The 26,853-nt window shown below is 40.1% G+C and overlaps 1 protein-coding gene across 1 annotated transcript in view; it reads left to right on the top strand.

The window, feature by feature from the left end:
* HHAT (hedgehog acyltransferase) overlaps positions 1–26,853 on the top strand; it is a 159,417-nt gene that overhangs the window by 18,483 nt on the left and 114,081 nt on the right. The window contains exon 7 of the mRNA XM_062489272.1: positions 4,305–4,455. Coding sequence (XP_062345256.1) covers positions 4,305–4,455 — 151 coding nt within the window. The remainder of the gene's footprint in view (positions 1–4,304; positions 4,456–26,853) is intronic.

A 26,853-nucleotide genomic window follows, 5' to 3' on the forward strand; every position in this document is an offset into this window, starting at 1 on the left:
TGTGTTGTGGCTTAATCCCAGCTACAAAGTGAACACCACACAGCTTCCCACTGTTTTTGTTTCTTGGAGAGGTGGGAAGAGAATTGAAAGAATAAAACTGAGAATTTATGGGTTGAGATAAAGGCAGTGTAATAGGTGAAGAAAAAGCTGCACATGCAAGCAAAGCAAAACAGGGAATTAATGCCCCACTTCTCTGGGCAGGCAGGTGTTGGGTCTGCTCCAGTAAAGCTGGGCTCCTTCATGAATAATGGTTACTTAGTAAGACAAATACCATCACTCTGAACATTCCCCCTTTCTCATTCCCCCAGCTTTTTATGCTAAGCATGAGCACGTGGTATGGGATACCCCTTGGGTCAGTTGGGGTCAGCTGTCCTGACCCCAGCTGTGTTTCCTTCAGGCTCCTTGTGCACCCTCAGCCTTCTCACTGGTGGGGGGTGAGGAGCAGAAAAGACCTTGACTGTCTAAACCCTGTAGTAATGAAAATATCTGTGCTTTCATCAAGACTGTTTTCAGCACAAATCCAAAACACAGCCCCACACTGACCTCTGTGAAGAAAATTAACTCTGTCCCAGTAAAAAACAGTGCAATGTAATAACTCTTAGTTTATTTAGAGAGTCTTTTCCTGCAAGTATTTACTATTGAGCATAATGCTTACAGTATATGTTTTCATATAAGGTTTGGGTTGGAAGAGGCCTTAAAGTTCATCTAATTCGAACCCCTTTGCTCTGGGTGTTCCTTCCACTAAACCAAATGTCTCAAAGTCCTTGGGGTATTCATGGTAGATGTCTTTAAGGCATGTGTGTGCTTGAAAAGCTCTCTGGGTTACTTTAACTTGGAAGACCTGTCTATGCCTTGTCTGAGAGTCCCTTGACAGCACTGTTTAGTCTTGTTTAAGTAATTTCTCTTTGGAACCTTTATGTCCATTCAGCTTTCTCTAAAAATAAGCACTTAGTCTCCAGGACAAGTTCCTGCCAGTACTCCATCCACAGATGGATGTTTCTTTCTTATCCTGTGCTGCTGAAAGGCTGGGATATTTTGAACTTGATGATATGGCCCCAAATTCTGAACTGTTTTAAATGTCTGCTTCATATTAGACTTCTGCCATGTGTCAGTAATCCTTTTGAAATGTGACTGCATATTTATCTCTGTTTTCTAGTGGAACCTGTTGTGGTACTTGACAGAAACAAACATCTACAATCACTAATGTCGTAGGGTCAATGTAACTTCAAAAAGGGTAAAGTTGTGATGTTGTGCTCATAATAAAATTGCCTTCTAAGTTACAGTTGACCATGGCTTTTGGTGTTGGCTTAAGGACAGAAAATGCCAAGTGTGATTTGTAACACCTGGATGCAACCATTTTGTTGCTTGCCTATGAAAATATTCTATTTGTTAACTTCTGTCAAAAAATACCAGTCAGAATGTTGAGAACATGTTGACTAAAATTAATTTGTGTGAATATTCTAATTTATCATGATCTTTGTTTCAAAGCTCTATGAAACTTAGGAAATTGCAGTAAAATGAAAGGAAAATATTGGAAGGTCTATAACTACATTTTTAAAGCACAGGAAAGCTTAGAATTTTTTTAAGGATCGGTAGATGATAAATTGAAAATACCAGCTTCTATAAAAGTAAATTGCTTTAGTCTGGGACTTCAAACAGCTTGACTGTTGAAATGCATGGGATTAAGATTGAGTACTTTAACTTGATACTTTATCTCTTAACACATTCTGTTTTAAAAAAATAATCTCAACTTTGAATCCTTTGAATTAATTATTCTGGAGTAAAGATAGAATCTTTGCAGTACCTTTTCCTCTTAGATGTGTTATAACATACATTTGATACGGCTTGTTTCCAATTTAAAAAAATGCTCACGTGCATGGAGGAATTATTATATCAAACATTAGAGAGGAAATTACTTGATATTATTAATGAATTTGTTTGTTAATTTCATGCTTCTAAATCAGGTGAAGCAGTGTGCTTCTGGCTGCTTTGTGCTAGAATGGAGCAAATGCAAAGCAGCTGGAATGTCTCAGGTGTCCAAGAAGCTTTAAAGCCTGTGCCTGTTGCCAGTGCAGCCCAGCTATTGTGTGGCTGTGAATCTTGCCCTTAGTTTACTCTGTGTGGCCAGAGCTCTCCTGCTGCTGGCATGAGTTTAAGACCACTGAGAACTCAATCTGTGTATTTTGATAGGGACCTTTGTGTTGCTGTTTTTGTGAGTCTTAGAATTGCCACTCACAGAGTAGCTCTCCTGTGTGCCAGGTATGCCTGTGATGTGATGTCTGTGTTTAAGATACCAGTGCTATTGAGCTGCCTGTAGGTTACAGTAATGACAACCTTGATGTGTGTTATTGGAGATGGTGAAAATGCCTTTTTTCCACAACTTGCATATTATGGCTTTGTATCCGTGATCGCAGTCTTTCATCATGATATTAAAAATTGAATGTATTGATTTTTTGGGTCTCAGGGTGGAAGCCTGTTTCTAAATACCTTTCCATCAAGCACAGCCAAAGGATTTAGAATTTTACTACTGCACAGACAGCTGTGATCTTCATAATTGGTTTGTGTGGGTGTCAGTGTTCAGCTCTCCAATGAAACACTGAATGAGAAGGGAATTAAAGCAGAAATTTGGCTGTACAGATAATTTAGCAGTATCTAATGTAGAGCTAATTGGCTAGTATCCAAATTGTGCTTCTGATTGTTTGTTTTCCTCTGGGGAAAAATGTTATTGAATACTTGATGCCTGCTTCCCTGAAGTAAAATAACATAAGCTTCATGTCTCAGTATTTTGTTCTAATATAAATTTTTATCTTGTCTGGCACAACTGTTTCTTATCATGTGTATGGATTATGATATGAAAACTAAAAATGTTGGGTTGTTGTAGTAAAATACTAGCCATGTGTAGGCCAGCAGGAATTTTGCATTTTACATTATTGGTGCCAGAATGTCACTCTAGGTTGTTATACAGTGAATATATAGGTGAATTTTTAATGCTTAGCTTTTTATTGTCATCCATAGTATACTTATTAGTCAGCAGAATGCAATAGGGATGTGTCCCCCCCCCCCTCAGAAATTAGACAGGTTACTTAAATGTTCATGGAGTTGTTCTGCAGTCACATTAAAAACTTTGTCTCCACGGACAGTCTGCTGGAAGGCTTTAAAATTGTGTTGAATGTCTAAAGTCCTTCAGTCAAGTTACATAATATGACTGAGCAGAAGTAGAGCACTGCTATAGAAGGAGGTATAGCAATTGCATTTTTACTTTTTTTTCTATTGAAGTATAATTTTAGTTTCCCTTCTTTGGTGGTGAGATTTTCTGTGTGTCAACTGTCAAGAGAAGTTCACCAAAGTCATTGGATTCTTCTGGAGTGACCTCACCAGCTTCTGTAAAGGTGTTGGCCTCTGCTTTTTACTGTATCTTTACTTATTGGTTGATACCACTTTGTTCAACAGAAAACATTTAGAATATTAGTAGGAATCATCTTCCTTTACAATGCATTCTAAGTTTGTCACTTGCATATATATTTGAATAATAGTAATTAGAATATGTATTTTCATCTCAGATCTGTGTAAGGTGCTGGAGTTTGTGTCATAACCTGAGGCTGTGAGCAAGCACACTGAAAAAATTTCTCCTTTGAAAATAAGGCAGCTACAGGACTTAAGGAGACCTTTGTCTGTGCTTAAAAACTGAAATATGCTTTAAGCATTATACCAAGTGGAGTTCCAGTTTTCTGTGCCCCGGGTGCAGCAGAAGGGGATCTTATAGGGGGTGTTTTCTGGGTACTTGATCTGACAGGGCATGGAAGGTTTGTGGGGATGTCAGGATAATGTACAGTTATAACAACCATTGTTTATGGCTGTTCTGGATCAACAAGTGTAGAGTGGTTGGTTGGGGATTTTTTTTTTAAGAAGATAAATTTACTGTCCCTGTGGTAAGTGTTCATTGCTTATATTGGTATATTCTGATTTTTAGCTCAACATAAGTCAGTTGTCTTTTTTTTCATAGCAGTCAACAGCCACAGTCCAGAGATTTTTGAGAGGGGAACTACAGGTGCTTATCTGTGCCTTCATACTGGAATGATGGTACCAGCATTTTGTATGTGTGCCTAATGTCATAAATGTATGGGCTTTTGTGTGCTGTGTCTCTTGCAAAGCAACAAATATTGTATATCCCGTCAAGCAACAGTACTTGCCTTGGTTCATGGAATAATTGCTGTTTGGAGGTAGTAATTATTAACAGGTTTTTGAAAATGTTTCAGGACTTGTTTAAGGTATGTTTTGTTGTTTTTTTTTTTTTTTTATTTTAGGTGGCCTGGCTCTAGCTCAAGTACTTTTCTTTTATGTGAAATACCTGATTCTATATGGTGTTCCTGGCCTCCTCCTTCAAATGGATGGACTCAAACCTCCAGCTCTGCCTTGCTGTGTGAGCCTGATGCACAGTTTCACTAAAATGTGGAGGTAAGCCATTGTGGCTTTTCAGGCAGATTATGACTGATATATGGCAGTCAGAGCATGCATGTGTGTTCATGCTCACATACATGTTTGCTTTCTTGTCCTTGCGTTTTTTCTTTCGCCCCCATTATTCATCTTTAGTGCTTTTTAAATGGACTTCAACTTGATTGTTACTTTTTTCGCACAGTGGAGGGATAAGGGCAAGTATCTATTTCAGCATTTTCATAATTTCAATGACTAGAGTTAGACTCAGCCTGCCTAGTTAATATACCAATTATTTTTCCAGTTATCTGTTAAATGTTTTTTTTTTTCAGTCTGAGTCTAGACCCCACATTTCAGTTTGAAATCCTTCCAGAGATTGAAAATAAATGCTTGATTAATCACATGAGGAAAGTTGTAGTTACATTTTAACATGTAGAGTCATATGGTAGAGGAAGTCTCGAACACATTAAAAATATTGTGAAGATGGTACTTGTTTATGAAGTAGGATGAATTTCTGCTTTGCTTTTAAGGGAGTTTCAGCACAATATTTCTTCAAAAACCCATGGATTTTGTATCTTATGTTTGCTTTAAATCAGTGGTCACTGAAATATTTTCACTGAAAACTGTCTTCCAGGTGGGTTCTGCTTAATGCTTACTGTCATGGTTTAGTTTGTTTGTTTCCCGGCCAACACACCAAAAATATAATTGTTTGGGTTTGCTAATTGTAATATATTTACCTTTTGTTGTCAAATAGAATTAGGAGTAAAAGTAAAGCAGGCCTAAAACTTAAAAGGGAATAAAGAAAAACTTTATTAACAACAATAATAATAATAATAATAATAATAATAATAATTCAGAACAGATTTTTCAGACCAGTTCTTCTTTCCCCCTTTGTTACAGCTTAACAACATACAGGGACACTTCAGTCAATTCCTTACTTAAATAATCTTTTTCAGCTTCCTTTAGGGAGAGGAGTTTCTTCTTGTTTAGCTATAAAGATCTTTTACCAAGAGAGGAAATAACCAGTTCTCTCTTGACTCCACTTTTTCATGATTAACAGTTGCCCAGGATCTGCTATCATGAATTTCCTCCCACTTCACAGTCTTTTCAGAACTGAGCTGTGGGCCATGTTAAAAAGTCATGGGGTATTACTTTTGAGGATGAGCTACTCAAAGGTAAAAGTTCTCTTTAGCTCACTTCTCTCTCTGTTCATACATTATTCCCAGGAACATAGATCCCCCTCTTTTCATCAGGGCAAGGGATTCTTCAAACACTTTATACCTTGCTCCACCCCCCACTGTCTTTTTTTAATGGCTTAAAGGAATTTTTTCCTGAAGTGCAGTCCACCCCTACAACTTACAAGAAGATATTTCAGCCAACCTCCATGGCGTCTCATTCTTCTTTCCATTTAGAAACTTAGCTTTTACTTCATTGAGTTTAGTGTATTCTTTCTGTTCTCCTTCTCATCCAAGGAAAGATGAAAGTCTGTAAGTCTTATCTGAGCATTGGGAAAAAAAAGTTAAAATCTCACCCAGAAGTTGCAGGGGCTGTGCCAGGCCATGCCGGAGCTGTGTCAGGATCTCAGGGTGCCCAGGCCGTGCTGGGGGGGCCGGATGGAAACTGCAAAGTGCACGCAGAGTAGAAATGGGTGCCAAGGCCGTGTGTCCATGGCTTTCCCCCGGCGCTGCCCGCCCCCAGCTCCAGCCGCAGGCCGGGGGTTCTCCCTCTGCCCTGCCCAGCACACAAAGCCCCGGGGGCTCTCCCGAACCGGGCCCGGCTGCCTCCCCCCAGCCCGTGAGGGCGGCCGGGCGGGCTCGGCCACCCCAGGGCTGCTCCGAGCCGGGGCAGGGCAGGGCAGGGCCCCCCGAGCCACGGACACACCGGGAAAAGGGCTCGGATCTCAGCGATGGGCTCGGCTTCTTTTGGCCGCTGGGGCCCCTGGTTAAAGGCGGGGCCCAGCAGCCTCCGGAGCCCGCTCCTGCCTGGGCCGCATTGGAAGCGGGCTCGGACCAGGTCAGTGCACTCCGTTGAAGGCCGGAAATGCAAGAGAGCTTGCCCCGGGTTTACTTGCTTCAAATGTGATTCACGGAGCGAACCGACTTTTCCAATTGTTTTCTTCAGGCTGTCAACAACTAAACCAGCCTCCAATTGGTCCCATCAATCCACAGAGGAAGTTCTCATGGATAAAAACTTCCTAGTGTGCCCTCCCCCCAGGGTAAAACCAGCACACTTACTTTCTGTGTAAGAGTGGGTTCACTTGACTTTTCTCCTCCCTTGTTTTCCTCTGCACTATCCAATATTCCTTCAGGCTGTGGGATTCTGTGCCCCAGACTTCTAAAAGCATTTTCCTAATGATTTAGACTTGTCAGTCTTTTAGTTCAGAGGCTTCTCTCCTGTTGTGTTAGTGCAGAGCCTGTCAGAATGGTGCTCACTCCGTCTTGTCTCTGACTGCTTTGGAATATGAATAAAGCTTTTAATTCTAGTCATAAAAACAGTGGGCCTGCTGTTATCAGAGTTTTATTGGATGAGATTTTAATTTTATTTTCAGCTTGAAGCTAGTTGTGACAAGAAGGCTTTATAGTTTATAATAGTTGGCAAGTGTAGATCTGATGTATTCAAAGAAATGCAGCATGAAGAGAGTGCAGAAAATAGGTGAATTGTTAAAAATTATTTGAACTACTAACAATTGCTTTGGTTTAAATGCTATTTCAGAGTTTGCACTGAATTTATGACCTACAGGGTTAATATAGAAATCTGTCATTTTTGCCAGGCACTCTCATGAGGATAGCATCTCTTGGCCTGCTGGCCCTTGTAGGCAGAGTTGCAAACAGCAGCAGTTTTTCTCCTTTGTCAGTTCCTATTCCAGGGAATCTGTGTATTGCACTGGAAGTGCCAAGTGAAAGTGAACTTCAGCACAAATCCTAATGACACTGCTGTGCCAGGTAGTTGTAACAGGCCATGAAAAGGTGCTCTGCACCTGCAAATATGTGGGGTGTATCACAGTAAAAATATTCAGCATTCCTTAAAGTAGTCGTAAGTCTTGTACAAAAATTGACACTAATATCTAAGTAAAAAACTTTTCTTTATAGTAGGAAAATCTGTCAGGTGCTAATATTTATCTTTTGCCCAATTATTTAATTTATATCAAGTATTCATTTCTTGAACTAATAAAATTATTTCACAGATTGAATTTGTTTGCTTTTAATGCTTTGTTGCAGTTAATATATACGTGACTTGATTTTTTGCTCTCAAAGCTCTTTATTAGTGGGTTTTTCTGTAACTGCTGTGTTATGGGTCATTCTCAGTTATCCAAAGAGCTTTGTGAATGCCCTGAATTATGATGTCCTTATGCCTTTACAGTTAAACTCTTCAAACACTCTACCCAGAGGCTTTGCAGTCTAATGTGGTGCTTTGGTATGTTGTATAGTAATATTGTGTTAGAAATAGGAATAGTCTTTGTTTCTGAACTATATAACTGAACAAGACAGAAAGCTAGCAAATTATGTGTTTAGCATAAAACAAATGAAAAAAGGGGAAAGTAAATGGCTTGTGTTGTGAGGCCTTATTAAGCATGTCACTGTGCTTCCCTAAAGTTCTACGTGCATGTTTTGATGTTTTGATAGTTTGTAAATACAAGACTTTAACAGGAGAATTCATGACAACTTTATCAGAGTGTGTCAAATTTAAATATTAATAGTGTCATGTCTAGTTTTAAGCTGGTAGAGATTTCTACCAGACTGTGTTCATCAAATGGTAGTCTGGTTAAGCTTATTAAAGACTTCTTAGGGCTATGTTGGTAAATGGAGTGGATTGGAGTTACACCACTCTTACCTTCTGTCTGGCATCAGGGATGCTGCTCAGAAAAAAGTGCTTGTGTATGCTTGGCTTATTCTTCCCCTTCTTGCTGGTATCCACTAGAGAATACTGTCAGAAACGTGTTGGCTGGACTTTCCAAGGCCCAGTATTACTATTTTTGTCTCAAAGCTTTTAGCAGTGCACATTCTGAAGCAAGGAAGGTAAAGCTTTTAGCAGTGCACCTTTTGAAGAGGGGAAGGGAGTCTAGAGAGAAAGACAACACGAATGTCACAATGTAAGGAATGCAAATGTGCTGCTAAGGAGCCTTACACCACCACCTGGTGTCCTTCGAGCATAACAACAAAGCTTTGGATCTGATCTATCCAGACCAGTGTCACTTCTAGTCAGTACATGCTGACATAATTCTCTGTGATACAGCACATGGAGGAGCTTTCAGTCAGGATGGTAAGAAAGATACCACAGTGTGTCTAAAGTTGTCTCATTATTCTCTAGAGCTGAAAAGCAAAGCAGGTGTTAAAAAGCCTAATCAAGTAGTCTGCCTCTCTGTTTATGGTACTAAACAGAAAACCAAATCGTGTCCATTCAAACCTAAAAATAAAAGACTTTAAAAAGTTATCAAGCCTACGATAGGTTCTCCTCAATTCACATTTAATCAGGACATTCGCTAGAGTCAAAAAATTATCAATCTTGTTTGCTGTCTCAAGACAAATACAGGTGTTGAATGCATTACTCTGCTTTCATTTTACTGGGATATAATTAGCTTGCTAAATATGCAGCTGCAGAGCTAATAAATGTATGATAAATGCACTGCTATTCAAAAGCTTTATTGTAGCTGTGAAAAGGAGTCTCTCAGCTCCTGATTTGCGGAGAGGACAGCAGTACTGTGTCACTCAATCTTAGTTTTTAAAGTCTGCTTTACCTTAAGCCATGACAAATTAAAACTTAGTTTTTATTACCATGGTTAAAAGCAAGCCTCTGAATTGTGGAAGAGAGTCAATGTTGTAGGAAACTTGTGCTTTAAAAAAATTAGTCAAGGCCGATGCTTGCCATACACATTCTCAGGTGGCTGGTAGCTGAATTGTGTAGTGCAACTAGAAGTTGTGTTACTGCTGAAACTTGCAAATTGAAACATTAATGTGGAAAAATATCCTAGTGGAGGAGTAATGGTTTGGAAACTACACAAACAAAAGGTAGTACATGACTAGATCCTGTATCACTTTTGACATATTGGTAAATTATCTTGGCAATGTATTCCACAGAGGAACTTGTCAGTTTGCAAATTAGGACAAGAGTTAGCTCAGCTGCTGTTCATGGAAAAATAATCATGCTTCCATGGGTTTTTTTTGTTTTTTTTCCAATACTGTTACAGAGCATGGCAAAAATGTTGAACACATTAGTTAGATATGTTTTGCCATGCTGTAGGAACAGCATGACATAAACCACCCAGTTCTTTCTGGTCATACACTGATTTGAAATATGCAGAAGCATGACATCTTGATGATGTTCAGAGGACTGGGGCACCTTGCCTATGTAAATGGTTTGAGAGAGTTGGGTTCAGCCAGAAGTGAAGGCTCCAGGGAAACCTCATTGCAGCCTTCCAGTACTTAAAGGGTTCTTATAAAAAAGAGGGAGAGATACCTTTTTATGTAGGCAGATAGTGATAGACAAGGGAAAATGGTTTTAAAATGAAAGAGGAGAGGTTTAGATTAGATTCTAAGAAGCAATTCTTTAGTCAGATAGTGGTGAGGCATTGGAATATGTTGCCCATAGAAGCTGTGGATGTCCTGAGCATGGAAGTGTTCAAGACCAGGTTGGATGGAGTCCTGATCAACCTGGTGTAGTGAGAATTGTCCCAACACATGTCAGGGGCATTGAAACTAGATTATCTTTAAAGGTCCCTTACAACCCAAACAATTCTGTGATTCTTCTGTGTCTTTCTACCTTGAAATCTTGTCATTCTTAAATATGCCACAATAGTTTGGAGACAAGTGTGTTGGGGATGAATTGTGCTAAAACCTGATGCATGTTTAATATAGGTTAGTCTCAACAAGGATAGAGGCTTTTCAAGAAGGCAGGCAGAACTAACATATGAAACAAAGATTTCACTGTAAACAGTATTTCATCTAGAATAAAGAAAATGAAGTTGAAGAATGCTGCCAGAGGAAAATAAAATGAAGTGATAAAGATCAGATAATTTTCAACTACTATGCTTTAAGTTCTAGATTCTAGAACTGTATTTAACACCCTGATTCTTGACAGACAAGAGTCTGACATAAGGCAACCGCTGATTTTCTTGCATGATCAAGGGGTGGACTAGGAGGGCTGTATTTTGCATGTACAGGCACACACACTTCTATATGAACAAGTTAAATGTATGTTTTAGAACAGTGGCATCCAAAAATGGCATCTGGGTTATGATTTGCAATAATTTTTCTGCCATTTAGTTTACTGGCCTTATTTACTTTAGGCCTTTACTGGCCTAAAGATTATTTGCCTGACATCAATAAAGTGGTCTTTGTGCAAAGTCTCAGTGAATTGCTTCAAATTATGGATTACAGTCTGCTGTGGGCTTGTCACATACTTGGCTATAATGATGCCACAGAAAACAGATCTACAGATAAAAATGTAAATTTATTTGCATTTGTTTCTTCCTCATCCTGGTACTTTTTGCCTACTTTTACTGTTGATCCTGAAACTTTCCTCCTTCTGGGAACAATTCCTTGTCTGTCTGTCAAAAAGGATGTTGCCAGGGATTTTCCCCTTTGTTTTGGGCTTTTCCGGGAAAAGACAAGTCTGACACTCATGTAATATGCACAAGAGATCACTGTGACTGTATGCAATAATTCTGGAATTATGAATAGTCTGCAAAAACTTACCATCTCTTATTTCTGGCTTAAACTCTTGATAGTACTGTTCAATTGCTTATTAGTTTATGGTGAGGACTGAAATAGGTATTTAAGAAAGGCAAATGGACTTACTGACCTGTAAAGTAATTACTTGAGTGCATTTTCACCTTTGCTTTTTATGGTCTCAACCAGTTTGACATGTACTTTGACATGTTCTTTGGGCTTCTGATTTTTAGTAGTGGAATAATCTTGGGAATTAGCTTGTTAAGTATATCAAGAGAAGAAAGATGCTGAAAAGCTTTGTAAAATGCCATTAAGGAAATTTAAATAAGATCAGAAGTGGAATTTCTGTCAGTGCTTGACTTGGAAAGCTTGCCTCCTTAAATTGCCGAATAGCCAGTGTTTGGCACAAGTTAACACAAACGTAATTGTGTAACAATAGCAACTGCAACTGTGCTGCATGCAGATCTGTGTAGTCAGGATGACATCCCTGCCTCTGGGCTCAGAGTAATTTGCCTTTGTGTGTTTAGGGGCTTGTACTCTAACAAATGGTCAAAGGTTCACTCCTGTTTGGGTCTTGTAGTGTTCTTTTGTAGTGGTGTTTCTGGGTAGGCTGATGGATGGTCTGAAATTGGAGGTAGCAGATTTTCTCCCAAAATTTCTCCTTCCTGTGGGTTTAGTTCTCTGATTCCATGTTGGTAATAACAGCAAGTTGCTGTTGTGCAACCTGGCATTTGGAGGTAATTGCAGGGCAAAAAGGAAGGATGATAGGTTAATGATAGGTCTTGTTATAAGTGTTTGTCACACACACTGACTCAGAGCCAATTGAACATCAACAAGGGGAATTTATTAAGCAAGCGGTAACAAGCAAAAGCAGCGCTGGGTGGCCGGGAGTTAGCACTCCACCAACGGCGTGTACTTTCCTCTCTCAGTCCTTTGGGTTTTATACCCCTTGTTTCTGGTGTACGTGTCCCTTTTGCAATCGTGTCTGCGCTGGCACTGCCTGTTGATAGGGGTCGTACTTTGCTCTCCGGTGGTCGTTGGAATGAAGAAGACTTCTCTTCCCGGCAGAACCTCTGCCTTATCAGTAGATCCTTTTTACACGTTGAACAATGGATACTTAAGTATGGTTAATTAACTCAGCTCAAACTAATCAAGACATTCTTGTGGACTATGGGTGCATGACTTGTGCCCTCTCAGATCTGGTTCTATTCTTTGTTATTTTATTGAACTCTTGGTAGTCCTTCTATTTTAATGAACAATTTTTATGTTGTTTTTATTACAATCCCTCCTTTTCTTCTTTCATAATTTGTTCATTAAATCTTTTTAATTCCTGATAGCTCAATGCAAGCTCTTTTTCCACCTCCTCATCATTTAAGATGTACTCGTATTTAGCTTTAATCAACATCAGGTGAGCAGCTTCTAATCGCCCTTTTACAATTTCTATGACCTTATTAAAGATGCAGGGTCCGAAAGTTAATCCGAACACCAGAAATAACAAAGGACCTGCAGTTGTAGATAGCAGAGTAGTAAGCCAGGGAGAACTGTTGAACCAAGTTTCATACCAGGACTGTTGAGCTTCTCTTTCTGGCTTTCTTTGCTCTAGCCTTTCTCTCAGTTTAGCCATTGTATCTCTAACAATCCCGGTGTGATCTGCATAAATGCAACATTCTTCTTTAAGTGCTGCGCACAATCCTCCTTGCTGAAGGAAGATTAGATCTAGCCCCCTTCGGTTTTGTAATACTACCTCAGATAAAGATTGAACAGATTTTTCTAAGGCTGTGATTGATTCTTCTATTCTAGCTAAATCTTCATCTACTGCTATCCTTAATGTATTAAACTCTGTTGTTTGTCTCACTAGGGAAGCTATTCCTGTACCAGCTCCCGCAGTGCCTACCAACATAAGTGTGGCCACAGTAAGGGCTGTAAAGGGTTCTCTTTTTTGTAAATTATGTTCTAGGGTATTTTGGGCTTGATATACATATTCCTCTGGATGGTATATAATTTTGGGGAATCTTTTACCACTGGGTTAGGACTGACACCCACTAGGTCTTTTGGGGCTATTTCTTTCTTTATTAGTATTAATCCTCCTCGGTCTGTGCCAGGTTCCCAAAACCAAATTCACCAGATTTTCCCAATATTCCACCCTGGATCCTATGGATTGGTTATGTTAAGGTAAATCATCCAACAGGTATTTCAATTTCCCCCTTGCACTGTGCCATCATATCCATGTTTGGGTATTTGACATCCAGGTGGTCCTCACCTGACTCTAAGGTATCTGTCTTGGCCTGCCCCCGGTTCCCAATCAGAGGCAATAGTTTCGCATCCCCAATATGCACAATAGTAATGTCCAGGCCAATTGCAATAACCCCGTCCTGGATTTGAGCTTGGGCACATATAAAAGGCCTTAGATTGTACTTGTCTTTTGTATGTGTTATCAGTCCCTGCTCGAATAATTGAGCTCAAATGTGTTTGGAAGCTTGGGGCTGCAGTTGTAATTGTTGAGTTTATAACTATCGAGTCTTCTATCTGTATCAAAGACCATTTGAAAGGTTGATGCTTGTTCGCATAAGCATCTACTTGGCTGATTTGTATATATATATTACAGCTAAAATTCCCATAACCTGCCAAGAAGGGTGTGGTCCTGGTGGATTTTTATTTTCAATTCCTTTGTGTCTTAATGTGAAATTTTTATTTTTTGCACCCCCCGTCTGGGTCTATGAGTGATTTGTGGGATTTAAAATCCTTGAGGCAGTTCTCGGAACATTTCTGAATTGTTCCAGTCTGTGGGTTCTCTCCTCCACCTTTTCTTATCCCTCTGCCTCGCTCGCCGACTCGGTTGCTTCGAGCCGCGAGGGGAACCATCTTCTCGGCAGCAAGGATATTCTTCAGGAGGGCCATGTCGTTTTTTGTTGCCTCTTTTTATAAGATTCCCAGTTCTTATCCTTCACTTGCGGTGAAGAACACCAGACCCCAGGTACTGCTTTTCTACAATTTCCCTTAATGATTTTAGCTATGAAAGGAACTGGTTCATTAGGATGGAAGCAATAATTTTCTGACCTTGCCCCCCCTTGTGAATACCCTTCCTCTTCACGTAAAATCCTTTTAGTAAGCTCCCGTTCTAGTTGATAGCAATTCTTACAAACGCTGCTAGGTGGACTTCCTCTCTAACAATGGACCCACCACTGTTCTTGGCAAATTTTACAAACAAAACATACAAATGGATAACAACCACAATCCTTGTTCGAGCAATATATCTTGAAATATCCAGTTATCAAGTAGTTACACTTAATTTCGCTGTCCCATTGTACCCGAACTACCTTCACAGTGTTCATTTAAATCCGTTTTAGGGTGACTCTAAGATCTCCTGGAGCGCTGGTTACTTTCCACAGTTCCTCGGAGGAGGGGTGTATAGGTCCTTTTATCCTGCTTGCATGAGTCCAGCCTTTTTCCGCGGTTCTGATGGCAGTTTCTGTAGTGAGTAACACAACATAGGGACCTTCCCAAGTTGGAGTTAACGTATTTTCTTTCTATGTTTTAACCAAAACCTTATCACCCACTTTTATATTGTGAATCACTAAGTCAAGAGGAGGTCTTTGTACCAATAATCCAGCTTTTCTGAGTTTATCACGAGCTTGTGTCAGCTGTATTATGTAATGATTAATTTGTTGATTACTTATCTCGGGATGATCCGCTGGGGCATCCATATTATACGGCATTCCGTAAAGCATTTCAAAGGGGGAAATCCCTACATCAGTCCGGGGTTGAGTGCGTATATTTAGCAAAGCTAAAGGTAAACATTTTACCTAAGATAATTGTGTTTCATACATCAGCTTGGTTAGTTTTTTCTTTATTTCTCCATTTATTCTTTCTACTTTCCCCAAACTCTGTGGGTGCCAAGGAGTGTGATACTTCCATTTTGTCCCCAGGGCTGAAACAATTTCTTTAGCGATTTTAGATGTAAAATGTGCCCCCCTGTCTGAATCTATCACCTCTATTAACCCATATCGAGGGATGATATCTTCTAGCAAAATTTTCACCACTGCTTGTGTAGTTGCTCTAGAGGTAGGAAAAGCTTCTACAAAATGGGTTAAATGGTCAATTATCACTAACAAATGTTTGTATCTCCCTACCTTAGGCAAATCAGTAAAGTCAATTTGAATGTGTGAAAAAGGTCTGTACGCTAAATCCCTTCCCCCAGCTTCCCGTTGTCTCCACTGCTTCTTATTCACCTTTTGACAGGTTAAACAACGTTGTGTGACCTGTTTGGCTAAGTTATACATCCCAATACAGACATATTTAATAGCAAATTGATCTATCAAGGCTTGTGTACCCCAGTGAGTTTTGGAGTGGATGGCTTCCAAAATTCTTCGGGCTACCGGTTTTGGAAGAACTTCGCGACTGTTTGGCAATTCTCGTTTATTTCCTTTTTTCACTACCCCCATTTCATTCAATTTCTGTTGTTCTCTCTCAGTGAATGTGAGTATTTGAATTGGCCCGTGATAATAACAATGCGTCTTAGTGGGGTTCAAACAGACACATTCTATCTTACCTATTTTGGAATCTTCCCAGCAAAGCATACAAGGTAATTTGTTTAAATCTTTTTCACAAAAGGAGCAATTTCTCTTAACTCCTGCAGCCTTTTCTTTTAATACCCTGAGGGCTGCAGCCTTTGCTTCGTGATCTGCTAGGTTATTTCCCCTCACTCGATTGTTTACTCCAGTCTGGTGCCCTTTTACATGGACCACAGCTATTTCAGTGGGCCACCTTAGAGCCTGTAAAACCTTCCTTACTAAATCTTCATGAATTAATCCTTTTCCCTGGGAATTAATTAAACCTCTCTCTTCCCAAATTTTTCCAAAGGTATGCACCACCCCATAAGCATATTTTGAGTCTGTAAAGATTGTTCCTGCTTTTCCTCTCAATAATTTCAATGCTCGCCATACAGCATACAATTCACAAGCCTGCGCTGACCACACAGAATTTAGTGGTCCTGATTCTATTACCTCTAGGGTCTTTCCATTAATTACTGCATAACCAGATTTTCTCCTTTCTTCAACTACTCGGGAAGACCCATCCACAAACAGTTTTTCCCCATATTCTAATTCTTCCTCTTCTAGGTCTGGTCTGATTTTTGTTTGTTCTTCTATTACCCTTAAACAATCATGCTTTAAGTTTTCACTCGGTTCCCCATATAAAAAGTGGGCGGGATTTTGGAGAGAGGTAGTCTCTAAGCTCAATTTAGGAGAAGATATAAGGATCCCTTCATATTTTAAAAGCCGAGCATCAGTTATCCATTTGTCTGCTTTCTGTTGGAGGACCCCCCTTATGTTGTGAGGAGACAAAACATGCAACTCTCCCCCGAAAGTGATTTTTACAGCTTCTTCTACTAACAGAGCAGCAGCCACTATCGACTGTAAACATGTTGGCCAACTCCTTGATACCGGATCTAGTAATTGAGATAGGTAGGCCACAGGCTTTTTACTACCAGCCCAATCCTGGGTTAACACCCTATATGCTGTTCCTTCCGTTGTGTTTACAAAGAGATAAAAAGGCCTTTTTAAATCTGGGAGGCTTAATACAGGTGCATTTACCAACTCTGTCTTGAGAATTTGTAATTTGTCTTCATCTAACTGATTCCACTTAAGTAAACCAGTCTTGGTTAATTTTTCATATAAAAATTTTACTTTCCCACTAAACCCTTCAATCCATTGTCTACAATATCCAAATAATCCCAGTAATTGCCTCACCTCTCGTTTTGTTTGTGGCCTTGGCATAGATAAGATCCCTTTTATCCTATCCAGATCTATCTTTTTCATTCCTTGCTTCAGCCTGTATCCCAGGTATTTTACTACTTCTACAAATTGGAGTTTAGATTTTGATACCTTCAGTCCTTTTAAACTAAGGAAGTTCAACAGCTTTATGCTCTCTTGCCTTACCACCCATTCCTCCTTGCCAGCAATCAACAAGTCATCCGCATGTTGAATCAACACGGCCCCTTCTCCTAACTTATAATCACTTAGTAATTGTTCAAGTGCTTGGCTGAACAAATTGGGGGACTCGGTAAATCCTTGAGGAAGAAACGTCCAGCGAAGCTGCTGTTTTCTATGAGTATCTGGGTCTTCCCACTCAAATGCAAAATAATCCCTACAATTCTCTTTCAAGGGGCACGCCCAAAAAGCATCTTTTAAATCTACTACACTATACCATTGATTATCAGGTCCTAATTGGCTCAACAGGGTGTAAGGGTTTGCTACTATGGGAAATTGTTCCACGGTTCTTTTATTAATTTCCCGTAAATCATGTACTAACCGGTATTTCCCATCAGGTTTCTTAACAGGGAGAATGGGTGTATTAAAAGGGGACATGCAGGGTTCCAACAATCCTTGTTTTAGAAGTCTTTCAACTTCGGGTTTTATCCCCATTTTCCCTTCATCTGAAATTGGATATTGCTTAATCTTTACTGGAATGTCAGGGTCTTTCAATGTCACTTCAAACGGTTCTATCTCCAATCAACCCACAGTGTCGGGGGTATACCAAACTTCTGGGTTTATTTCCTGTTCATCCTCTACTCGCAATGGACATAATTTTACTGTTAATCGTTTATTTTCTATACTAATTTCAATTCCTAATTCTACCATAAGATCTCTTCCTAAAAGATTGTAATCAGCTTCAGGTACCAACAGGAGGGTTCCTAAACCCAATTTTGAGCTGCTTTCAAAAGCTACATCTTTAATTACAGGTACACTAAAAGGTTCTCCCTTCACTCCCACAACTTGGATTCTTTCTTTTGATATTTTACATCCTAAAGGGAGGCTTTGTACTGTGGACCTTTCTGCTCCAGTGTCAATTAAAAACTCTATTTCCTGTTGCTGGGGACCTACTTTCAGCTTTACCAGGGGCTCTGATCTTTCTCGGGTCCCCAGCAAATAGAGCCCCTGACCCCCCTAATCTTCCTTAAATTCTTTCTCATCTGCAATCCTTTTCCGACAATCTCTCTGAAAATGCCCTCTCTTTCCACAATAATAACAAGTCCCCTGGGTACCCTCCTTTTCTCTAGGCACATTTCTGGTTCTAGGAGGGCCCGCCTTTGAGGGGAATCGACTAGCTGTTACCCGTTGCCCCTCATGTACTACTGCCATCATTACTTTAGCCTGCTTCCTGTGTCCTTCTTCCTCTCTCCGGACATACACCTTCTGCGCTTCCCGCAACAATTCATCTAAACTACGATCATGCCAATCTTCAATTTTCTCTTAACTATTTCCTGATGTCAGGCCAAGATTTTGCTACAAATTGAGTTTTTAATAACACTTGACCTTCTGGAGTATCAGGGTTCACCCCAGAATATAGTTGAAATGACCTTCGGAGCCTCTCTATCCATTCAGTAGGGTCCTCATCTTTCTTTTGGCTTTCACAGAAGGCTTTATTTACACTTTGTCCCCAAGGGACAGATTCCCGGATTCCTTGGATTAGGATAGTTCTTAAGTCTGCCATATGGGCTCGGTGCTGTGGATTTTGCTTATCCCAATTAGGGCGTTGCAATGGCCACTTCACATCAGCTTGGGGACCTGCCTGGTGGTCCCTGTCCCACACCCACATTCCTGCTGTTCTGATCATTCTCCTTTCCTCAGAAGAGAACAGAATTCCTATGATAGACTGCATTTCATCCCACGTATATATATTGGGACCCAAAAATTGATCAACCCTTTCCGCCACCCCAAGGGGATCTTCTAGCAAATGTCCCATCTCCTTCTTGAATTCTCTAACATCTCCAGAATTAAGGGGCACTTCTACATAGCCTATGCCCGGTATTTGGGCAGGCTGCCCCTGTTGTCCAGCATTTGGATTAGGGATCATCCCCAGGCCCACTTCTCTTAATGGATACAGGGTTGGACCTTCTCTATCCCTCCTAGACTGGCTGCGAGTGATCCTTTGGTTATCTTCGGATCTTAACTCGTGGTTCCCCAATTCTCGTTCCCCGGATTCTTCTTCATGATCTGACTCTAGGACTTGTGCCTGGGGAGGTGAGGGAACTGGGAGAGGAGGAGCTATGTATGGGGGGGGGGGGGGGGGAGGGGGGGAGAGCAGTCGGGACCTCCTCAGATCGTTTAGATTTCTTTTTCCCTCCCCAGGTGTTTAGGGCAAACAATCTAGTCCAAGTTTCTTCCACTATCCAAAGGGCAGCATATTCACTTTCTTCCAGGCAAAAAGGTTCTTTAGAGTTTACAAAAATATTTAATGCCTGGCAAATCCAATCTTCGGAACTTCCAAATACTGGCCAAAACAGATTATCTCCACGGATCTGTTTTCCTCCCCACACCTCCATACAATAATGTATCATTTTGACCTTATCCTTCCCTTTCCTAGAAGGATAATCATTCCAATATTTAATCATCATCATCCCTAACGGACTGTCAGGGGGTATCTGGGGGAGCTTTACTGGGGTCCCCTTACCCATGGGATCAGAGGGCTTGCTTTTCCCCTGTCCCATCTTCCAGAACACCAACAAACACTCACACACACGTTTCCCTTTTTTTGTGGCCCAGTCCCTCGCGGGATTTGGGAACCGCACTACTCAGAGATCCGCACTCACTTCGCCCACATTGGGCGTCTCATTTGCTGTGTCCTGGGATACCCAACCCCAACCGAGCGGATTCCCAAATATACTTACGCTTCCTGCGTCTTCGCCCGGGGCTTCGTGCACAAAGATTATGGGGTTACCGGTTTTCCTTTGCTTGTTACCAATTTAGGGTTCGTCGGTAAGGGTCCAGGAGGGTGGACGCAGCACCAAGGCTGCTAAAAGCGGGGCGCCTCCCTGGTGGAGGTCTCCCACCAGGTTGCCCTTATCCGAGTCACGGCACCAATTTGTTATAAGTGTTTGTCACACACACTGACTCAGAGCCAATTGAACATCAACAAGGGGGATTTATTAAGCAAGCGGTAACAAGCAAAAGCAGCGCTGGGCGGCCGGGAGTTAGCACTCCACCAACGGCGCGCGCTTTCCTCTCTCAGTCCTTTGGGTTTTATACCCCTTGTTTCTGGTGTACGTGTCCCTTTTGCAGTCGGGTCTGCGCTGGCACTGCCTGTTGATAGGGGTCGTACTCTGCTCTCCGGTGGTCGTTGGAATGAAGAAGACTTCTCTTCCTGGCAGAACCTCTGCCTTATCAGTAGATCCTTTTTACACGTTGAACAATGGATACTTAAGTATGGTTAATTAACTCAGCTCAAACTAATCAAGACATTCTTGTGGACTATGGGTGCATGACTTGTGCCCTCTCAGATCTGGTTCTATTCTTTGTTATTTTATTGAACTCTTGGTAGTCCTTCTATTTTAATGAACAATTTTTATGTTGTTTTTATTACAGTCTTTACATGGCAGGTATCCTCAGGAGTAAAGTTACCAAATCTTGAAAAATTTGCATGAGGGAAGGCAGTGAAAAGAAACTCCACATCTCCATGGCAGATGGAAGGAGGGATTCAGCATGAATCACCCAAAGCCTGGTAGAAGCTTGAATGGCACTTCCAGATCTGTGGCTCATGCCTGCTGTGGAAAGGGTTGCAGCAACTGCTTTCCAAAGCTATAGGAAGACCTTATCTGAGGTTCTGTGCCTGGAGAGAGGGTCTGTCTGAGGGTTAGAGCCAGGGTTGCTGGACAAGCCTACTTGTACTATGACCAGAGAATATTATTTTCAGTGCTATGAACGACCTACCAGTGAGCTTCAGAAGATCATGTATTTTCCAGGTGCTTTGTTTTGTATTTGTCCTACAGTTTTAGACAGCTACGTTTTTGAAAGCACTCTACTCCTTCTAGTCAGTGTTTTTGATGGGAAGTACTGAGCAGTGGGAACTGATACAAGAAAAGGAAGGACATGCTTATGCATATTTCCCTTTCCTCTAGAGTTTAGGATTGTCTTTTCTGGTATATTTTTACCCTTTGATATTTTCAAAGAAGGAAGTTGTCCAGTATGTTGTAGACAGTGTATCAGGTAGAATAAATGTCTTTTAGTTACCTAGCTTCTTACTGGTTTTAGATTTAAAAAATATTAATACTGCAGCATTTCTATTCCAAAATCAAAAGGTGTATTTTCCCTACTGTGTTTTAAGGCTGCTATCTTAAACATGAAAAAAGATTATTTAAAAGGATATTTGAACTAAATACAGTTATGCCCACAGTGTTGAAACAGCCTTTTGCTCATGAGTAAAGGAGAATTTTATTGAAAGTTAAGATTGTTGCCAAAGTGTGCAAAGCCCTTGTCTGCAGACTTTAAAACTGTGAAGTGATAGGATTAGGTTTCTTGTCCTGTCTGTACCAGTGCACTGGATCAGATCCCCCATCAGTAGTAAAAATAACAGTATTGTGTCATGGAAAGCTTGTGTGCCTAGAGAGGTAGGTGGTGTGCTTCAAAACACTAGAAGAATGTTAAGTTTTCATTCTTGAGAAGATTTTACATGGTCTCTGAGGATGCTGAGTATGAATCTTGGAAAGTGCTCTTCTTCTTTCTGTTGATATATGAAGTTGAATGTAAGGCAGGTATCCCTGTATGTCCTTGCCCTCTGCAACTCCTGTGGTATTTCTAAGCAGAATGATTTGGTGTTAAATACACAGCCACAGTGTGGAATGACAGCTGGAGTTCAGGAAAGTTGTCCTTAGGCTGTGGAGTTATAGGCAGCCTTTAAATATTGCACCTGCTTGCCATTATCTGAATACTTCAGCTACTCGCCAAAAACTTGGCTATTTAATTTCAGAATTAGTGCATGTTTTTAGTAGTGGAATAACTTGTTTTGAAGTTGAAAAATAAGTCCCCCTGATCTACTGTATTTTTTGTTAACTGTGGTGATACTTAAAGCTGAGTGTTGGTCTGTGATGTTTCCAGCTAAGATATTGCCTGAATATATGAACATTCTGGACTGGTTAGCCATTCTCTCTCTCACTGATGTAGACAAAAGATTTAACCACTTTTGATGTCAGCTGAATTAGTGCATGCTGCAGTTACCTACTGTACTGTACAATTAAATTTGCTGGTTACATTAAAGCATTGAATGGCTCCTTAAATCTCTTCAATAAAGAAAAATTCTCTTACTTTGGAGTGTAGAAAGAGGTCAGGCACCTTAATCCTTCTTGGGTCTAAATTGCATAATTATTGGGAATTTATTTGTGTAATGAATGCACTGTCACTGTAATATGCACTGTCACTGTAATTTCAAGTTGCTGGGGTTTTTAACATTTAAGCTAAGTCCACCTACTGCTCTTCAGCTGTGATGCCCATTCTTCACTGTGTTTGATATGAGCTCTGCATAGATACAAACTATTACTGCTGCTCACATTTGGCAAGCAGCACTCTGCCTGCTCACAACTACTGTAGAAAATGACTAATGGCTGTTAATAAACTTGTTTGCTCTGTTTGCAGTAAGGATAAAGATCTCACAGTAATTGGATGATCACACTGCAGTGCGAGAGTCTTACATGACAAAGACTGAGGGAGAACTTTCCCTATGGGAGCTTGCTGCTAATGGGCATTAGGTTTCATCCACTCTCTATGAGCTACCATAGGCCTTTGAAGAATCGGGGAAGGTATAAAATTAAAGTAATATTTCTTCTGTAGGAGAGATTAACAGAATACAAATGAGACTTCTCCTTTTGAAAAAGCGTTTGCTGAGCTGTATCACCAAGGTCCAACAATTGGATATGTGAGAAACAGAATCAATTTGTTATTTTAAAACCTCTCAAGTAGGCAGACTTGTGTGCAATTTACATAAACAATGACAATGGCTGATGCCTGCTGAACGTTCTGCTTCTCTTTCTGTCTAGGAGATTACAGGGATGAGGAGGAGTCACTGCCTAGAATCATTACAACTTTCCTCAGGCTTTCTGATATAATACAAGTTTGCATTTGAACGGAAATAAACCAAAAAAAATATATTAGGTTGTGAGTTCAATTTGTAGGCTGGAGGCCACTAGCACTGTGAAGTGTTTTTCTGTGGTCCTCAAAAGAGCTTTCTCTTTGTGAGTGTCTTACTGTAGGTTATTTTTACTATGCGGGTTTCCAGCCTGAGTTCCCAGCTAATAACTGAAACTGTGCAGATGGAGCTTTGAGACTTACTAATATTTTCTACTTGGAGGTGAAAGTGTATCTAACAAAATGCACACTAAAGTTGGACTGCATCCTGCATTATATACTGTCCAGAGTCAGTCCAGGTATATTTCTGTTTCCCTTGAAGTCAGTGAGGGTTTTGTGCTGATTTTGATGGTGTCAGGATTTCACTGTGGATTTCCATTATTGTCATGGGTACAGGAAGCCCTAGCTTCTCCCTGTGATGCTATGCAGTAAATACTTCCCAAATAAAATGTTTAGAGCTTTATCTTGAAGTGATCACACATTTGCAGAGGATTCTTTCTATGAAGGTGAATGTTTGTGCATTATCCCTATTGGTGCTACAGAGCACTTACAGCACTGAGCAGGAACCTCTGTATGGAAGCATCCAGCACAGGCACAACACAATGGCAGCTTTGGTTATTCTATTAATGGAGGAAACCAAAAGGCAACTTGGTATGCTGCTGAATCATTCCTGGAAGAAACACAGCTGAGATTCCAAGAGTTTTATCTAAGCATGGAGTATTAAAATTCCTCTGTCCTTAAGCAAATGTCAGGGAATGATAAAGATATCTTAATGTACACACAAGTTCTGCTTATTATTGCTGTAAAAAGAAATTGTTTGTCGAAGATATGACATGAAAGCAATTGACAGTCTTCATATTTTCTCTTTCAAATAGCACAGATTTTTATTTTTACTCCTAGGTGTATTTTTACATTGAAATAAAAGCAAACTGGTACTAGTTTACTGCACTGCAGATGGTGAAGTCAAAGCTTGCAAACAAAAGAGTCCACTGAAGCTTGAGATCTAGGCTTAGCAAGTTCTTAAGATATTGATGTTTACAGGAACATTGAATTCACACTAAACTTTATCATTGGATTGAGCTATGATTTGGTTTTTTTCTGTGTTGCATGGTAAGATGAAGATGCATAGGAAATTATAGGATTTGCCGAATGGTAGGAATGCCAGAAGAGCTCCATATATGCATTTGTTCCCAATTTCACTACTATATCAGTGGGCAGACTAAGATCTGTATGTGGGTGGAATTCACCAAGTGTCTTGCACAAATTGAAAGGCTGATCTCAAAAATGAGAGCTCCAAAAACATCCTTTTATGTGGCAAAAGAGTCCCCAGAAAAATGTTAAAATGTGACTTTAAAGGTTCGGTGTCCAAAAATCTATTTTATAGTTTAGGTAATAGATAAATCCAGATTGTTGTATTGGAATGGGTTGCATTTTTCATTAGACATTTCTGTCTTCATTTAAAAAAACTAATACTGCTACACAATATTCACAGTTTAAGTATTATTTTCAGTTTGCTTACTGTGTTTATCAGTCCTGCAAAATCTTCTGTGACAATTTAATTGTTGTTTTTCTATTTCAAGTTTTGCATCAGCTTTCTAAACAGTGTATTCAAGTATGAAGGCAGTTAGGTTATTTAGAAGAAGAATTGTGCTTTTTGTCATTGAAGAAACAAGCTTTACCTGAAACCTACACCTTCATAGCAAACTTGCAGAAAACTGAATGAATGCAAGCCATGGACAGGCAAAAGTGTCTTTTAAAAATACAGATGGCTTTCCCAGATGCTTATTTAATAATGAAGATGATGGTGAATCAATTGCTAGCAGTCACTGCTTGAAAAATTCTTATTCTGTTTGGTAGGCTGTATTCTCTCCAGGGAATTTGCTTTCACAAAGTTTTATGGCTTATTGAAACATTAAATAATAGTACTTTCAAAACCTGCATATAGACTTTAGTGTCTGCTTTCCTGGTGGTAATCTAACTCTTCAGACAAGTCTCTAAAATTGTTTCAGATTCACATTGCACACTTGTAATTATTTGAAATTTGGAAGCATTCATCTTTAAGGCATTGCCTGCTGAGGAGGTTGCCACTGGCAGCATTGGAATAAACATGAGCAGATACAGGAAAACCCAGAAAAGTAGTTCTGGGAAAAAGGGAAATTCCTTTTACAGAGTCTTTAGGACATCCCTGCTGTAAGGGGTTGCTTGAGAAAGAGGACAAGGAAGCAACTTGAGTGCTGTGTCAGTGAAAGCTGCTGCCATTCAGACTCCTCAGTCTCCAGTGGAAACTATTCTGGTGTGGGAGAGACTCTTGGTCAACAGCTTACTGGCTAAGTGCCACATTTATTTGCAAAGATGGCTAATGGAAATGCTAGTCTTGCAAACATTTCTGCAATTAAATAGGACAGGCTATTCTGAGGATAAGGGAATGAGTTTGTCTTTCTAGTGTCAAGTTTAGCCATGTCTTAAAAGAAAGGGCCAAGAACCAAGAATGCTGAAACACTGCAGCACCTACCTGCTTTTTTAAAGAGATGTTGAATACCCAGAGTACTGAAACTATAATAAATAACCCACTTGTTAGATTTCATCACTGCCATAAATGGCAACCAGGCTGATTTGAAGAGATTTAAGTGTAGTTATATTGTTTGCTCCCACAACGTCCTGTCCTGCTTATAGAAATTACACCATTCCTTCCCACATTCAGAATTGTTTATGTTCAGTGGCAACATGACTGTTTTTAAGGTGTCTGGGATATTTCTGTCTACAGTGCAGTGCAGTCTCTGGGTACACAGTGTCACATTTGCCTGTCTCCATCTACATCACTGATTTTATTTTTTAAATTTTACAAATGGCAAACTGTTTAAATAGGTCTACTTCCCTGAAGGTAGGGCCCAAAGTAAGAACCAGGATGCTGTCTGATTTTGAGTGCTGATGTGCTAACTACTTGCAGTGAACATCTTTCTTAAGTCCATAGTTAGCCAAATACTTCCCAGATTATGCTGATTATGCACACTGCATGATTTGCTGTACTTTGTTTTCAGGAATAGACTGCAGCCCAGCAGTCCCGGGGAGGAACTAAGAGAAAAAAAAGCTGTACGGTTTTCTCTTCAGCACGTGGCTTAAAAATATGGATGTACAAAATCTGGGCAATGGAAATTATTTCAGTTGGTTTCATAAAATATGGCTTTAGTAGGTGGCTTAACTTTAACTTGATTCTTGCAATCTTGGTCATGCGCTCATTATGTAAATTTTTTTTGTATCATTGTGAATCCTTGGGAATGAGATCTCACAATCAAACCTTGTGAGGTCAGGGTCCTTTAGTCATTATACTGGAATCATGAATTGTAGTCCCTAACATAGCTATTGAGTAGCAGTTTTCATCTAGACAATCTGTGGGGTCAAGTCCTTAAATACCATAGGCTGGCATAACTTGGTTAAATGTAAAAGCTGTGTACTAGAGGCTCACAATTTTTGAGGAACCAGCATTTAGACTTAAGTTAAAGGAAGGCAGAGCTTTGTGGGATGTGGGATTGTAAACTATCCACTGGATGCCATGTGCTTACAATTTTTAAATTTTTCCCCATCATCTTTGTTCTGAATGAAAATTTGAAGACAGGTTGTTGCATAATGCATTTAGCTTTCAGAGCAGAAACTGCACATCTGAAATAATTTTGAAAACTCTGCCTGCAATCATACATCTTTCTCCTGCAGGTACATTTTCAAAGATTGTATTTTGGAAAAGGTCTTGGTTGGTTTAGTGTGTGTATATTGTCAGTCACCAGTCTGTAGTTGATGTAGTGGGAAAAGACAACTTTGATTATGAAGGATTATATGTGTAATGTTTTGTTGAATTCTATCAAACGAGA

This window comes from Cinclus cinclus, chromosome 3 (genome assembly GCF_963662255.1).
Source record: "Cinclus cinclus chromosome 3, bCinCin1.1, whole genome shotgun sequence".
NCBI lineage: Eukaryota > Metazoa > Chordata > Aves > Passeriformes > Cinclidae > Cinclus > Cinclus cinclus.